General features: G+C 32.0%; 1 protein-coding gene across 3 annotated transcripts in view; it reads left to right on the forward strand.

The window, feature by feature from the left end:
• The first annotated feature begins 292 nt into the window (after positions 1-292).
• LOC127704512 (uncharacterized) overlaps positions 293-14,363 on the forward strand; it is a 31,439-nt gene continuing 17,368 nt past the window's right edge. For 2 of the 3 annotated variants that reach the window (XR_007983327.1, XM_052208622.1), the window contains exon 1: positions 293-336. Coding sequence is in view for 1 of the 3 variants with exons in the window: in XM_052208614.1 (XP_052064574.1) it covers positions 904-958 (55 nt within the window). In the remaining 2 variants the exon portion in view is untranslated. Of the gene's footprint in view, positions 337-898; positions 959-14,363 lie in introns of all 3 variants that reach the window. The other variant, XM_052208614.1, reaches the window with a different exon arrangement.

Raw genomic sequence — 14,363 nt, forward strand, 5'->3', positions numbered from 1 at the left:
GAAAGGAATAAATAAATCAAACAGATAATAAAAATTTTTTGTTGTTCAAACAAAACCTTCTGACCAAAGACATAGTTCATATATTTTTTATTGTGATTTGGTGACACGGGAGACTGAGGTTTAAGTTTTATACAAATATTCACAATGCACGTATGACATTTAGAACTTGATTGATGTTCATAATAACAAGTATTGCAAAACTTACGTCACGGTTGCACTGAACCGTTTATTTCCTCTAATACAGTGTATTTCCTCATGTAGGGTGTATATAAGACAGAAATAAAATGAAGATTTCATAAAACATTTCTGTACACAATTAAAAAGGACACATTTGAGGTAAGTAATATGTTTTAACGAATTAAATCTTAAAAACAATAAACAATTTTAATAATATTTCGGTGAAACGTTTAGTTTAACGGTTCGTAAAAGAAATAGATTTTTTGTATCAAATCTATAATTTAAAATGCAATTATGATTTTGAATTTATATTGAAATATTTTTGTGAACGTTATATGATTAAAAATAAGGATAAAAAAATTAGGGGAAATACGAAAGGGACAACAAAATTTCATAAGTCGAAGATAAATTGATATCATCTTTTCAAACATTCATGATCAACAGATCTTCTGATGACATTTCGATCTTTTTTTTATTATATAATAAATTGCACTCCTGACGTGTATGCATTTTGCGACGATTTCTATAATTGTATAGGTGTGCAGCTTTTAGTTAAACGCAAAATTCAATCCGATAAATAGAAAAATACCAATAAGTTATGAGTATATATATCTCTTTCTCTTCCACATGTTCCATAATGCCTCATTTATTTTGGTAGAAAAATTAATTCATCAATTATAGCATTTTGAACCCATTTGAATTGTGTTAATATTCATTCCAGATATAATGGAAGGGAAAGCTGTTATCATTTTCTTTGGATTTATAGCATGTGCTTTTGCTGGTATGTATCTTATTGCATCATATTTCCAATCTTTATTATTTTAATGAGGATTTAAACAAATAAATGAATCTTGAGCAAATATCATTAGATAAACTACAGACCAAATATTTGAATACTAACAGACCAAACATTCTATAAACAATCTTGTATACGAAAATCAAAATACAAACAATGCTACTTTGTTTAAACTCTTTCGTATTCCTTCACATTGGGAAAACAAAGGAATTTCAAATCATTTGAATAATAGAATTTGTAGCTCGCAATACACAAATGACTTCAATCTAAAAAGGAGAATACCTAATTTATTGTATTGAAAAGCAAAAATAAATGTTAAGATTGCTGTAAGTTAATCAAAACAGACAAATTTGGAAAAGGTATTAGAACAAAGATTTCAAAACTTTTTTTTTGTAATTATTAACGATATGAAATTAACTCTAATTTATCATCAATTTATTTGACTTTTTCTACGAATAAAAGACATATTTTAACCCTCATCAGAAACGCTGAAACCGTGAAATCCGCTATACCCTACGTATTAATTGTAGTGGCACTAAAACCTTGTAATAAACACAGTGATTATGGAAATCATCGAAACCCAATAATTAAGTCCAATCTCAGTTATCAACGATATTTCATTTTTCAATATTTCTGATTAAAACTTATCATTACAGTATATCCAGTGAAGAAAGCTTGTGAAATTGAATGCTCTAGTCATTTAGATTGTCAAACTGGATACAGTTGTCAAACAGTTGGCTGTAATCGTTTGTGCAGACCTAAAAGAGTAATTTTATCAAATGCAGTAGTCAGATCAGACATTATTACATCAGGATGTGTTGAGAGATGTTTGGTGCAAGGTGGGCAAGATTGCAGACGTCTTTGTCAGCGTGATGTAGATTCATTTCCAGGAGGCCGAATCATTACTGGGGATTCCTTAGACAGTACACTCACAGGTGCTTTAGTAGATTCTATTCGGTCAGGTAGTCTAGTAAGACGTATCTCGCCAGTAGATTCTATTCGGTCAGGTAGTCTAGTTAGACGTATCTCGCCAGTAGATTCTATTCGGTCAGGTAGTCTAGTTAGACGTACCTTGCCAGTTGATTCAATAGGCTGTCAAAATAAGTGCATTTCACGGGGCTGCAACCTCAACGAGGAATGCGTCACAAGAAATGGATGTTATGTATGTGTTCGTGCCAAGACATACACATAAAATAAGACAACCGATGACACAATGAATAGTGCAATATTCGTCTGATATTTGTCCAAATATTGTGATATTTATATTTTTGTTTTGATACACGAATAAAAGATATATTGTAACAGAGTTTCATTCAATATTTTGTTCTCAAAATGTATAGATGCCTCTAATTTTGACAAAGTGTATAACTAATCATATCTAATAGAAAATATGGATATTTTTACACAAGTATAGAATCATGTGCATAACAGTGTAGACGAGACCATTGATTGGCGCGCTAAAATATTCCATTGACTGGGTCATATTAGGTGAACGTTCTTATGTAACGCCCACTGCTCACGACGTATTTATTATAGACATTTAAACTGTGGGGTCACCAAAGGGTATCAACGCCTAAATAAAATAATTCGAAAAACTAATCAGAAATAACCTTTGTTTTTTTATTTATATTGAATACTTAAACGTTCTTTACTTGTGTTTTTGTTATGTTTTGATAATCAATTTTTATGATATCGCACGTTCTTTCGGCAAAAAAAGGATTTAACTGGCTTTCGGCAAAAAAAAGGATTTAACTGGCTTTAAAAGTTACAATGCATGTGTTGATTATTATCTTTTTTCGGACGTCAAAGCGATTTAACAATTGCGGTTGTCCAATTATGTCATCTTTAAACTTTTATCTGGTCAAAATTTTATTTTAGAACGAATGCATGATCAACTTTAAAAAGTGTGCTAATACAAAACATATGGACAAAATATACTTCTGTCCCAACTTTTTCGTACTTGCAAGTTATTAGACTGTAAAAAAGCTATTTGGATCAAGCCTTGTGAAATTTGCATTTACGTTATTGAATAGGTAAAATGTATAGTTTGGTGAACTTTTCTGCTAACTACTATACTTGTGAAAAACCCTTGGCAGCAGAAACGTATTCAGCTTCTTTTTTTTTAAATCGACCCAATTTACATAGTAATGGACGACTTCGTACATTTTATGATCGCAAATAAAATATGTATATAATATACTGTGCACTGTAGTTCGTATATTCATTTTTTCTTTTGTTAATGGATTTGCCCGTCTTTCTGGGAGTGATTATTTGCTATTGACTACTTAGGCTTACTCGCAAATAATTTAAAACCAAGACTTCCATTATAAAAATGTCCAAACAAACCTTGATTTTCCTTTTTTTTTTAAACATACATCTCAGCCATAGATAAGGACTTAAATTCGTCAGGTCTTTAATTTCAAGTTAGTGAGTTGACCAAAGTAATATTGAGGACCATTTGCCAGTTTCCATGCGGTATCCGTGTTTTTCTCTCGCTCTGTTCTGCATCCACTCAACTTTCGTGTTTGTCATGACAAGGCCATTTGAAGCTTTCATGCTATACAGTGTGTGTTTTGCTTATTGTGGAAGGTCGTACGGTGACCTATATTGCTAACGTCTGTTGGTCACTGGAAGGGATTTTTGTCTGTCTATCACACCACATATTCTTATTTATATATGCATTAATATCTATAATAAAATTGAGAATTGAAACGGGGAATGTGTCAAAGAGACAATATATATATAACCCGACCAAAAAGCAGAAAATTTGTTTTTCGTTAATTGTTTTGTTATAGATTAGGCCGTTGGTTTTCTCAATTGAATTGTTTCATATTTTTCATGTCGGGGACTGTTGTAGCCGACTATACGGTATGGGTTTTTCTAATTGTTGAAGGCCGTACGGTTGCCTATAATTCCTTACATCCACTTCATTTGAACTTTGGTGGGTAGTTGTCTTATTAGCAATCATACCACTTCTCCTTATTTTTATATAAAGTTGTATCAATTGTGACTTTAGATACATTGGTGTATTGATTTTTGTTTGCGTTACGTCTAGTGTCAAATTTGTCATGTATGTTTAGGACTATTAAATATATTGCAGATAGTTTCGTAATTAAACGGCTTTAGATCTGTTATACGACAATAATACATTAAAAGGTAAAAGGTAGGAAAATTAAAAGAGACCACAACAACAAAGACCATCGAGTCCTGTCCATAAATAGTAAAAATAGACGTTTAATCAACAATGAACAACACAAAACCCGGATAGCCGGACGTTTGGCTCAAAATTTAGTGGGGCTAATCCAGTTTAACATGCAATCCCTCCCTGGCCAGACTTGGTGCAGGCACACAATCCAGTGGGTTAAATCAGTATAACATGCACCCTCCCCAGCCCGACTTTGGCACAATATGTAGCGGTGTATTGCTGTGTGCTTGTTTAATCTACATTGGCTAGAGGTATAGGGGGAGGGTTGAGATCTCACTAAACATGTTTAACACCGCCGCATTTTTTGCTCCTGTCCCAAGTCAGGAGCCTCTGGCCTTTGTTAGTCTTCAAGTTGTATGTTTTTTTAATTTTAGTTCATTAATTTTTTAGGAGTTTAGTATGACGTCCATTTTCACTGAACTAGTACACATTTTTGTTAAGGGGCCAGCTGAAGTGCGCCTTCGGGTGTGGGATTTTCTCGCTGTGTTGAAGACCCAATGATGGCCTTCGGCTGTTTTGTTTACTCTATGGTCGGGTTGTTGTCTCTTTGAAACATTCCCCATTTCCATTTTCTATTTTAACATGTAACCTTCCAACTTTTTTTTGTCTGTCTTGACTATATTTGGCATTAAACAAAACAAGAAAAATAAACTACACAGCGCAGCTTCCAACAGGATTGCAACAAGAAAATTAATTTTAAAAATGCGGTCAAAAGTCAAAATTTGCTCGCAGCGGAAAAATGCAACAGCTTGATATTCATTTGAAATAAAATAATTGTAATGATTTACACAACGTTACTTTTTCCAATATAAACATTCAAATTATTTTGTCTTTTGTTGTTTTTGATTAATTTACAACATCTTTACAAAGACCACATTCTGACTTCGAAATTAAGTAGACCATAAAATCGATGTTCATTATCTTTCTTATGTTGTAAGTTTAACTTGTCATCTCGTATGTTTTTAAATATGAAGAAAGGACAGTCCGGTTGTCTTATACGTCAATGAAACACAAAAAAAAAAACGACAAAAAATAAAAAAAGGGGCAACATTCATTCTTCAACAAAAGAATACATCACAAGAATATAAGTTTTGTAAGAAAAAAAACCAAATTTTTGAGATGTTGTGTAGGACTTGAATAGCCAAGGCAAACTGATAAATATCTGAATGAATGAATCGATTTATGTAAAAAAAAAACAAGGTATTAAACAAAAAAATTCAATGATTTTTTAATTATCCGGAACTCTTCATAAACAAACCTACATGTATGCATTGAATGAATAGTAGGCCACTCTTTTAAAATGATTACAACGTAGAAGTACTTATTCTCGTAATCAATAAGATATTTTGTGAATTAACCCCATCAACTTAAAGTTTTTTACAATGAATAAACGTATTTTTGTATTATTTAATGATATCAGCTCTGAACATTATTATTCTTTAAAATGAAACTGTTGTATGCGATGGTATAAAAAATATTTAAAACAAATCTTTTAAAGTTTCATTTTATGTATCGAAATGTGTAACAAGTGATCATTATTTAAATCCCCACTGGAAGGCCTCTGATAGACTGAGTGAGCATAAAATCATTGTTATCGATAGCGGATGGCAAACAAGTCTAGGTTAGTCTATGGAAAGGTATATACTATGAAATTTAGAGCGAGGGGCTTGCCCCGAGCTCTTAATTTCATAGTATATACCTTTCCATAGACTATCCAATTTAGCACATATTTACAACTCGAGTAATCTTTTAATTGGTCTATTGATAGTTTATTTGGGCTGACTACTTGTATCACAGTTGTTTGTAAAACGGAGCTCATTAACGAATTTTGTAAATCTACTCACTAGTATCATTGTAAAATATGTGATTTCAAAAGGCCCTTCACTCCAGAATGAAAAGATGGTAGCTGCTGGTGTAAGTATGTATACTGATATAAAGCGGTGTTTTACTATACATGTTCTTCTTACAAGGTAAGATGACAAAATAAATTGACCAAAAGCAGGCAATAATTAAATTGCAGTGGAAGCTTTACATGTTTTGAAAACATTTTTTAATTTCACAGTAAAACTAAAGCTATAATAAATTTGAAACATAGAAGATAGTTTGTCCCCAAAGATATAGTCTAGCAGATAGGCATTAAAAAGCAACTACAAATGGATCAGAGATTATAGGTTTTGTGTTTTTTTTTTTTTATTAGTTCAAAGTAAAAACTAAAAGATTTATCAGAATATGTTTATATATATATATATATAGGTGGCACATTATCTTCAGACATAATCACAGTTTTTCAATTCATGACATCGTCCTGAACATGCATGAAATATTTGCCACTGGACATTAAGCAACCAATAATCAATAAATCAATCAATTCATGACGAAATAGATCACTTTCCTTAAGAAAGTTTAAAAAATTATCACCAAGTTGCTTAAATTTTCCTTCACAAGGTTTCATAGTACACACTTTTCTTTGTACAAAGTAATTGCATGGATGATACATTATCATAATTTTAAGATATCGTTGTACTCTAATCAAGGTATAAAGAACCATATGTATTACCCTTTATTTAAATGATAAAATTTGCAATTGTCAAAAACATTTTTTAGATCCAAAGATTTTAATAGCAGGATATTTAAAAATCAATGTGAAAACTAATTACAAATTATTTAATTTAACTTGGAACACAGCATTTTATTTCAAAATAGCCAGTGGCAATTTTTGTTTTAAATATCTTGATTACGATACAATGAAATCTTACCCTTGTGGTCATTCATGCGTAGTTACTTAGTACACAGGAAAAGTATGTACTATGAAAATTAGAAGGCAAATATAAGCAATTTGATTGGACGAGAAGTTGTAAGTATGTGCTAAATTAAAGGTAAATTATTCAGTCGTATTACCAACAAAGGGTTTACGGTTGTCTACGCTGTTATGAAAACGATTCTAATCGAAATTGAAATAAAGAAATCAGTTAATTGTTAAAACGACTAAAGATGTCAATTTACTCTTGAATATAAAATTGTATTTATGTCGCACAACTGAATAGTTTTTATTACAAAGATGTAAATATAAAATCAGTGCACAACACAAAAATATTTCTTATAGGAAACCATAATATATTTCTCTTAGTAAAGATACCCTTATGACCCCGTTAACATTAGTGCATGGTCAGTTTGATTTTAAAATGTTAGCCCATGATTTTAAGTTACAAAAAAGAACAATGAAAGGAAATCAGCCAAAAAAATCATTAAAAGCTGTAATTTTTGTTAAAAACAAATTTCATTGCTTAAGTTGGGTTGATACCTTTATTTGTGGACAGTTAGTCACTAAGGGTTTCATCATTCCAGTAAGGCCAATACTTTGATACTTACATGTGAAAAAAGTATTGTTTAATTGGAATCCGCCTTTTGAAGTGAGGAATGTACTTACTTAAGCATTGCTCCGATTCCTAGTCTCGGTTTGATAATACTCTTGGTTTTGTTAGATATATCCGCTCTTCAACGTTTGCATTACGTTTTGCATTTTCATAAATATTGGCCTCGAGCATCTCTGAATAGACATTATTTGTCGCAATGGTGATCTGATGCAGGACAACTGTTACCTTGTAATTCTATGAATAACGTCAAATAGCTGTTGATTCCATGAAAATGATGTATGTTGGTTCTACGCTTTTTCGCTTCATTATTTTATGGTAGAAAGTCAAAATAACCATCTTTTCATGGGAAATAATGAAACGGAGGCTAATAGGGCCGACGCCAATTATTTCGAAAGAATTGATAATTTTTTGGGACTATCGCTGGCCTAAAATACTCCTTAAATATTGAAATGAATCGGTAGATTCTAAAAATGTAAATTTCATTTAATTTTGAAATGGTTTTCCTTTCATTTCCCCTCATGTTGCACCCAATGGTCTTTAGAAAGAATTTTAAAATTTAGCTGACTATCTACTATCTTAACGGAGTATTTATGAACAGTAGTATATAAATATAAAAGGCCTGGAATAAAGTTCATCCAAACTTATTTTATTTATTGATAGGATAAGCACGTCTTTCTGGTAGTGGAAATAAAAGGATATTTATTTGTGTCTCTAAGAGGCTTTTCAGAATGATTTTGTGTTTTTCCGTTTGATAAATACTAGATGTAGATGAATTTTAGAAAAAAAAGGATATAGTAAAAAAACTGATATTTTTCTTTGCGAGATAATAAGGGTATGTTTGATTATAAGTGATTTAGGGAAAAATGTAATCTAAATTTCAAATCCTTTTATTGAATGATTTAAAACAAAAGAATAAAAAAGTGCTAGTTGCATATCCCCACATTATTTCTTTAGTTTTTCTGACAACAACGAACAAAAACTGCATCTCAATAACTACTAACGAACAAAGACAAGAAAAACCTTAAACAAATAACAAAACAAAAATTACACTTCGGGCCTGTATATTTAAAAGTATATCGTGAAGAATGTATTCATACATGACTATGCAGTAAGGGTTTGTTGAAAACCGTACGTGGACCTTTAGTTGTTAAATTCTATGTCATTTGGTCTCAGGTTGGTGGAGAGTTGTCTCATTGGCAATCATACCACATCTTATTATTATTATATATACTGTAGATCTGGGTACTTAAGGTATAAAACCACTAATTCATAGCCCCATTGCTTTCTATGTTAAATTCTGCAATTTCAAGCATAAATGGCTACTTTATCTTAATTTCAAATAAAGTGGCAGTTATTTCATGTCTAAACTGTACCTTATGCTGACTTGTGCTGAAAAAATCAACATACCTTTAATTGCATATTAGAGCGTACTGGTTCGCGGAAGTTTGATAGTACAAAAACAGGAACTTCTGATCGAACAACAGGCCAAATGAGCCCTCCTATTAAAATTTCCTATACTTCTTTATTATTCAAATAAAACTTTCAACAAGGGTTCTACAGTGACCCCAAGTCCCCAACCTTTCATTTGATACTAAAACTATCCAAATATTTCCACTATTGACAAAGATGCAGCTATGCGTAGGAACTATTTTGCTTAAAATATGTACTACTTTCTTGTATGTTCTTTCCGACCGGGCCTGAATTAGTGGTTCTATACCTATAACAGCACCAACTTTGTTATATTGACTTCTGCTTGACTTTATTTCCTTCTATGATCTATTTTTAGCATAGAAAAACACATAAAGCTTTTGTCAAAACACTATATCACTGAATTCAAGCTCAAATTGGACTGGTATTAACATATGCGTTAAACAAAGAAAACTACATATGGATACTAATAGTGACAGATATGACACTTTTTCAATTTTTACCAGTTCTGATTTGTTAATATCTACTCAAATAACAGTGTTCTTACCTATATGTCTTATTTTTATCAGAGATTCTTCCTTGAATATAAATACAGTGGTCCAAACATAAAATATAATTGATAATTTTGTCCCCCCTTTTTTCTACATGTTGGAAAAGGAGAGTGATTTGGTAAAAAAAACCATACTTTTATGTATAAACATGGATCAACAAGAGCAATTTATGTATCTCCAAGCTAGACAACTTGCTAAAATGGTCATAAAATGCATTTCAAGTGAGATTTTGGAATTCCTATATAAGTATACACCAATAATCCTTGAAATAAATAATTCACCAAGAAACACAATAAAACATGAACACTCACTAGATAATATGACCAAAAACAATATTTATACTATAAACTAGTCATAATATACAAGTTTCATTGGTTTCAGTGTTAGATAATCCAAAAATTTAAATTTCAGGTAAAATCTTAACTGTGTGCATGCTAAATGACCAAAAAAGGCTAAAATACCTTCTTGTAGTAATTTGAGGGCTGTAATTTGACACTAAACTAATTGTTACATAAAAAAAATAATGTAACATGATTTCTGACAACAAATGTGACCAATTTTCACTGTAAAGGGTATGATTTCTAAAAATAGAATTTCACATGCCTGTCAGTAATAGGTATAAAACCACTAATTCATAGCCCCATTGCTTTCTATGTTAAATTCTGCAATTTCAAGCATAAATGGCTACTTTATCTTAATTTCAAATAAAGTGGCAGTTATTTCATGTCTAAACTGTACCTTATGCTGACTTGTGCTGAAAAAATCAACATACCTTTAATTGCATATTAGAGCGTACTGGTTCGCGGAAGTTTGATAGTACAAAAACAGGAACTTCTGATCGAACAACAGGCCAAATGAGCCCTCCTATTAAAATTTCCTATACTTCTTTATTATTCAAATAAAACTTTCAACAAGGGTTCTACAGTGACCCCAAGTCCCCAACCTTTCATTTGATACTAAAACTATCCAAATATTTCCACTATTGACAAAGATGCAGCTATGCGTAGGAACTATTTTGCTTAAAATATGTACTACTTTCTTGTATGTTCTTTCCGACCGGGCCTGAATTAGTGGTTCTATACCTTAACTGATTTGGATCCTTTTCAACATTTGTATTAGCTGTGGCAATTAAGATGCTAACAACACATTTAACTTTCTGGTTAACTGGATAGACCTTATCGCTATTTGTCCGTCATTTCTGGACATCACAAAGGTTCCCGTAAAATTCTGACGTCACAATAGAAAATTTCTGACGCCACAATAGTTCAAGTGAAGCAGATTGTCAGGTCAAGTGTTCTGATATCCAAATAGCCTATGGTCTATTGTCTCCTGTTACGAGGAAAATTCTCCCTTAGAAACCTGAAAATCAGTAATTCTTGGAATTTCGAAAAGCTTCTTGACTTTCTAGACCGAAAATGAATCTTAAATCAAATTTCTTATACTTTACATTGCTTGTATTAAAATTGTAAGGCCTCTTACCAATGATTAATTTAATTGGTATATAGGTCATATGGCTAGTGGTGAACAAATTAATTTAGCTGACCCAATTTTTATATTGGCCATGGCCGTAGTGCATGTGGTTAATAGTAATTAGAGACATAGTCTTGGTGGGGTGTCACGTGCATCAGTTTTTTGTCAAATCTATTTATTTCTCTGCGGAACAGCTTAATCTTTCATAGCATGAAAGGATAAATATTTTCAAAGTATATGAAAAGGGTACTGGATGTCTCAGGTGCTCACCGCTACTACAAACGTGCTATATGCACATATCGTTCAAAGTATATCGTGAAGAATGTATTCATACATGACTATGCAGTAAGGGTTTTGCTCATTGTTGAAAACCGTACGTTGACCTTTAGTTGTTAAATTCTATGTCATTTGGTCTCAGGTTGGTGGAAAGTTGTCTCATTGGCAATCATACCACATCTTATTATTATTATATATACTGTAGATCTGGTTCCTTAACTGATTTGGATCCTTTTCAACATTTGTATTAGCTGTGGCAATTAAGATGCTAACAACACATTCAACTTTCTGGTTAACTGGATAGACCTTATCGCTATTTGTCCGTCATTTCTGGACATCACAAAGGTTCCCGTAAAATTCTGACGTCACAATAGAAAATTTCTGACGCCACAATAGTTCAAGTGAAGCAGATTGTCAGGTCAAGTGTTCTGATATCCAAATAGCCTATGGTCTATTGTCTCCTGTTACGAGAAAAATTCTCCCTTAGAAACCTGAAAATCAGTAGTTCTTGGAATTTCGAAAAGCTTCTTGACTTTCTAGACCGAAAATGAATCTTAAATCAAATTTCTTATACTTTACATTGCTTGTATTAAAATTGTAAGGCCTCTTACCAATGATTAATTTAATTGGTATATAGGTCATATGGCTAGTGGTGAACAAATTAATTTAGCTGACCCAATTTTTATATTGGCCATGGTCGTAGTGCATGTGGTTAATAGTAATTAGAGACATAGTCTTGGTGGGGTGTCACATGCATCAGTTTTTTGTCAAATCTATTTATTTCTCTGCGGAACAGCTTAATCTCGCATAGCATGAAAGGATAAATATTTTCAAAATATATGAAAAGGGTACTGGATGTCTCAGGTGCTCACCGCTACTACAAAAGTGCTATATGCACATATCGTTGGCCAAATGAACGACATATGTCCTTATCAGTGTTTTTAAAACTTCTGGAAAATATTGAGTTAAATAAGGGATGAGTAGTGAAAAAATAATGAGAACGAAACGACTCTGATTCTAAAAACGGATGTTAGATTGTATATTTGGGTTGATATAGATATAGACGATGTTATATTTTTGTCCAGTTTCCCGTGTTAAATAATTAAAATGAGAAGGTATTTATTTACCTTACAGTTTCAGTTTCCGGCGATGCTGGAATGTATAAATGATATAAAACAAGACCTACTGTATCTCTTTATTCGGATGCTTGCGGATATCTTCTCATAGTTTAACGGGAATACTAGAAAAGAACCCGGATAGAACCAAGAATTTGGATTCCTATAACCAAACAACCCGGATGTTGAACCAGTTACCATGGTTTCCAACCAAAGAACCCAGATAGAACCAAGGTTCAGAACCAAAAGACACGGATGAAACCAAGGTTTTGCACCAGAGTGCCCGGATAGAACCTAATTGCATTCGGAAATCTCATGACTTTTTATACCTTAAACGTATTTTCCAAATCATTTATTTATTAAGTATATTTATATATAATAAACCAACCAATACAATTGGTTGATAACAAAATGTAAAAACACTTTTTTCTCAAAACATCAATAAAACATGAAGATGAAATTCTAGTAGGTGAATGATTAAAATATCACGTTTCAATTAAAAATAATTCATCTTTTAACCTTACAGTGGTAAATGTCCCATAAACCAATTTTAAATACCAAACATTTATTTTCGGAAACGGTCTGAGCAATACCATGGGGACAGATTTGTTTTAGCTGTGCCAGATTGTATATTACTTTGCTTTCCTTTCAGGCTTCTGACTGTGATAGGCATTGACAGCATATGGCGGGATTGATGTTGGATTTGAATGAATTTGCTCCAATCAAATGCAACTATTGGTATAAGAAAAGTTTGTGACCGATGTTGTTCTGACAATCTTTCACATTATAACCAAAGGGTTCTGCATAATGCTGGCACCGTCCACTGGTGTCGGTTTGTTAATGGCAAAATGGTCAAAAGATGACACCATATTAAGATTTAAAAAAAATTAAAGTCTAAAATTACATTTTCATGTAAATATTTTGTTTTACCTGAAAATTGAATCGTGTTTGGAAAGTTTTGAAGGTTACCTGCTCTTGGTTGAGGTTTACAATCCCCAATAGAAGTATGTTAGTAAACAGCTTAGACAATAAATGACATACTGAAGTTACATATAGGCTTTTTCTTTACGTATTTGTATCGTTCTTTATATGTTTATTAGTACTGTTGGAATATTAAATTGACTTGATTTTTTTTAAATTCAAATAAACTCAATTATTCTTTTATGATTTGAAAGTTTATGAATAATCAGCATTACACATTAGAACGTTGAAGGTCTCTCAATATAAATCGTGCCGGTTGTAATATAACCCAAATATTGATTGTTTACTAACACACGAAACCCACGACGATTGTACCAGTGAGACTACGAAAAATCAGGAACTTCGGTTTAAAATATTTATCTTATCATATGCTATCAAATAAAGATTTTGTGCAACGGCGAACCTTAAGTGAATTTTGACAAAAATTTTGTCATGAAATGTGCAAAACCTGAAAAAAAAAAAAATTGCCCTCCCGAATAATTCAAAATTCGAGGTCGTTCGATAAAATCAAAATCAGAATTGAAAGTATTAATGCACACCCATGGTGCATTTCTCCTTAAAGACCACAATATTCAAATGCATGTTTCCGCATGACAAACATCCCCGAAAGCATCGCTCTGGTCTAATATTTTAAAATTTGAACTATAGATACAAATAGAAAGCCGCCTTTAGTCAAAATGTGTGGCAGAAATAAAAAAAAAAGAGATGGAAAGGAAGAAATGAATCAAACAGATAACAAAAGTTATTTGTTGTTCAAACAAAACCTTATGACCAAAGACATATTTCATATTTTTTTTGTGGTGGTTTGGTGACACGGGAGACTGAGGTTTAAGTTTTTATACAAATATTCAAAATGCACGTATGACATTTAGAACTTGATTGATGTTCATAATAACAAGTATTGCAAAACTTACGTCACGGTTGCACTGAACCGTTTACTTCTTCTAATACGGTGTATTTCCTCATGTAGGGTGTATATAAGACAGAAAT

Source organism: Mytilus californianus, unplaced genomic scaffold, assembly GCF_021869535.1.
Source record: "Mytilus californianus isolate M0D057914Y unplaced genomic scaffold, xbMytCali1.0.p SCAF_1, whole genome shotgun sequence".
NCBI classification, from domain to species: Eukaryota; Metazoa; Mollusca; class Bivalvia; order Mytilida; family Mytilidae; genus Mytilus; species Mytilus californianus.